The 778-nt window shown below is 71.5% G+C and overlaps 1 protein-coding gene across 1 annotated transcript in view; it reads right to left on the bottom strand.

The window, feature by feature from the left end:
* Positions 1-2: 2 nt before the first annotated feature.
* MTSS1L (metastasis suppressor 1-like) overlaps positions 3-778 on the bottom strand; it is a gene marked incomplete at its 3' end in the record, with an annotated part of 19811 nt that continues 19035 nt past the window's right edge. The window contains exons 13-14 of the mRNA XM_010850849.1: positions 518-683; positions 3-430 (exon numbers count right to left, since the gene is read on the bottom strand). Coding sequence (XP_010849151.1) covers positions 3-430; positions 518-683 — 594 coding nt within the window. The remainder of the gene's footprint in view (positions 431-517; positions 684-778) is intronic.

Below are 778 nucleotides of genomic sequence, written 5' to 3'. Positions count from 1 at the left end.
GTGTTGGGCAGGCTGAGCCTCTTTGGGGAGGCCTTGGCCAGGTCCGGCGCCAGGGCTGCGGCGGCCTCGTCGGTGTAGAAGACGCACTCCTCGCTGCCCGCCCGCGTGGGCCCCACGTAGCCGGGGGAGTCAGGCACCGTGGGCGTCTTCACCGGCACGATGGGCGGCCGGATGGGGATGGGCCCGGCGCTGGAGAGGGCGCGGCGCACGGTGGGCTTGGTGGACGGGGTGCGGCGGATGGTGGCCACGCCAGGGGGTGCCCCTGAGGCGGTGGGCAGCCCCGCGGTGGAGGCTGGACGCTTGGTCTGGATCAGGCGGCGGTAGTTCTGGGCGATGTTGCTGTTGCGAGGGATGGTGGACGACTTGTCGAATTCGGGGGGCCCCTCGCCGTCTGCATCCCCGTTCACGGAGTAGCAGTCGTAGTCAGAGCCTAGGGTGGGGTGGGGCATGGGACGCGGTGGGCCCAGAGCCTCGGGGCCGAGAAGGCGCGGCCCCGGCCCGAGCCCCCGGGGCCTACCTTGGGAGGGGATGGTGTCCTCGGAGCACGAGGGCGTGGTGGTCTGCGTGCTGTAGCCGCTCGAGTACTGCAGGGAGTCCCGGCTGCTCTTCTGGTGCTCTAGGCTCAGGCCGCGGGTCAGCACCATGGCCAGGTCGCTGGCAGCAGGGGACACCTCCTCCCCGTGCTGAGGGCAGGAAGACCGCAAGCTGAAGCCTCACTCACGCTTCTCGCTCCGCCCGGTCGGGAAGGCAGTCCCCCCAGGTGTTCCGGGCTGGCCCC

Source organism: Bison bison, unplaced genomic scaffold, assembly GCF_000754665.1.
Source record: "Bison bison bison isolate TAMUID 2011002044 unplaced genomic scaffold, Bison_UMD1.0 scf7180017864295, whole genome shotgun sequence".
NCBI lineage: Eukaryota > Metazoa > Chordata > Mammalia > Artiodactyla > Bovidae > Bison > Bison bison.
This window is presented reverse-complemented; position numbering and strand designations above follow the sequence as displayed.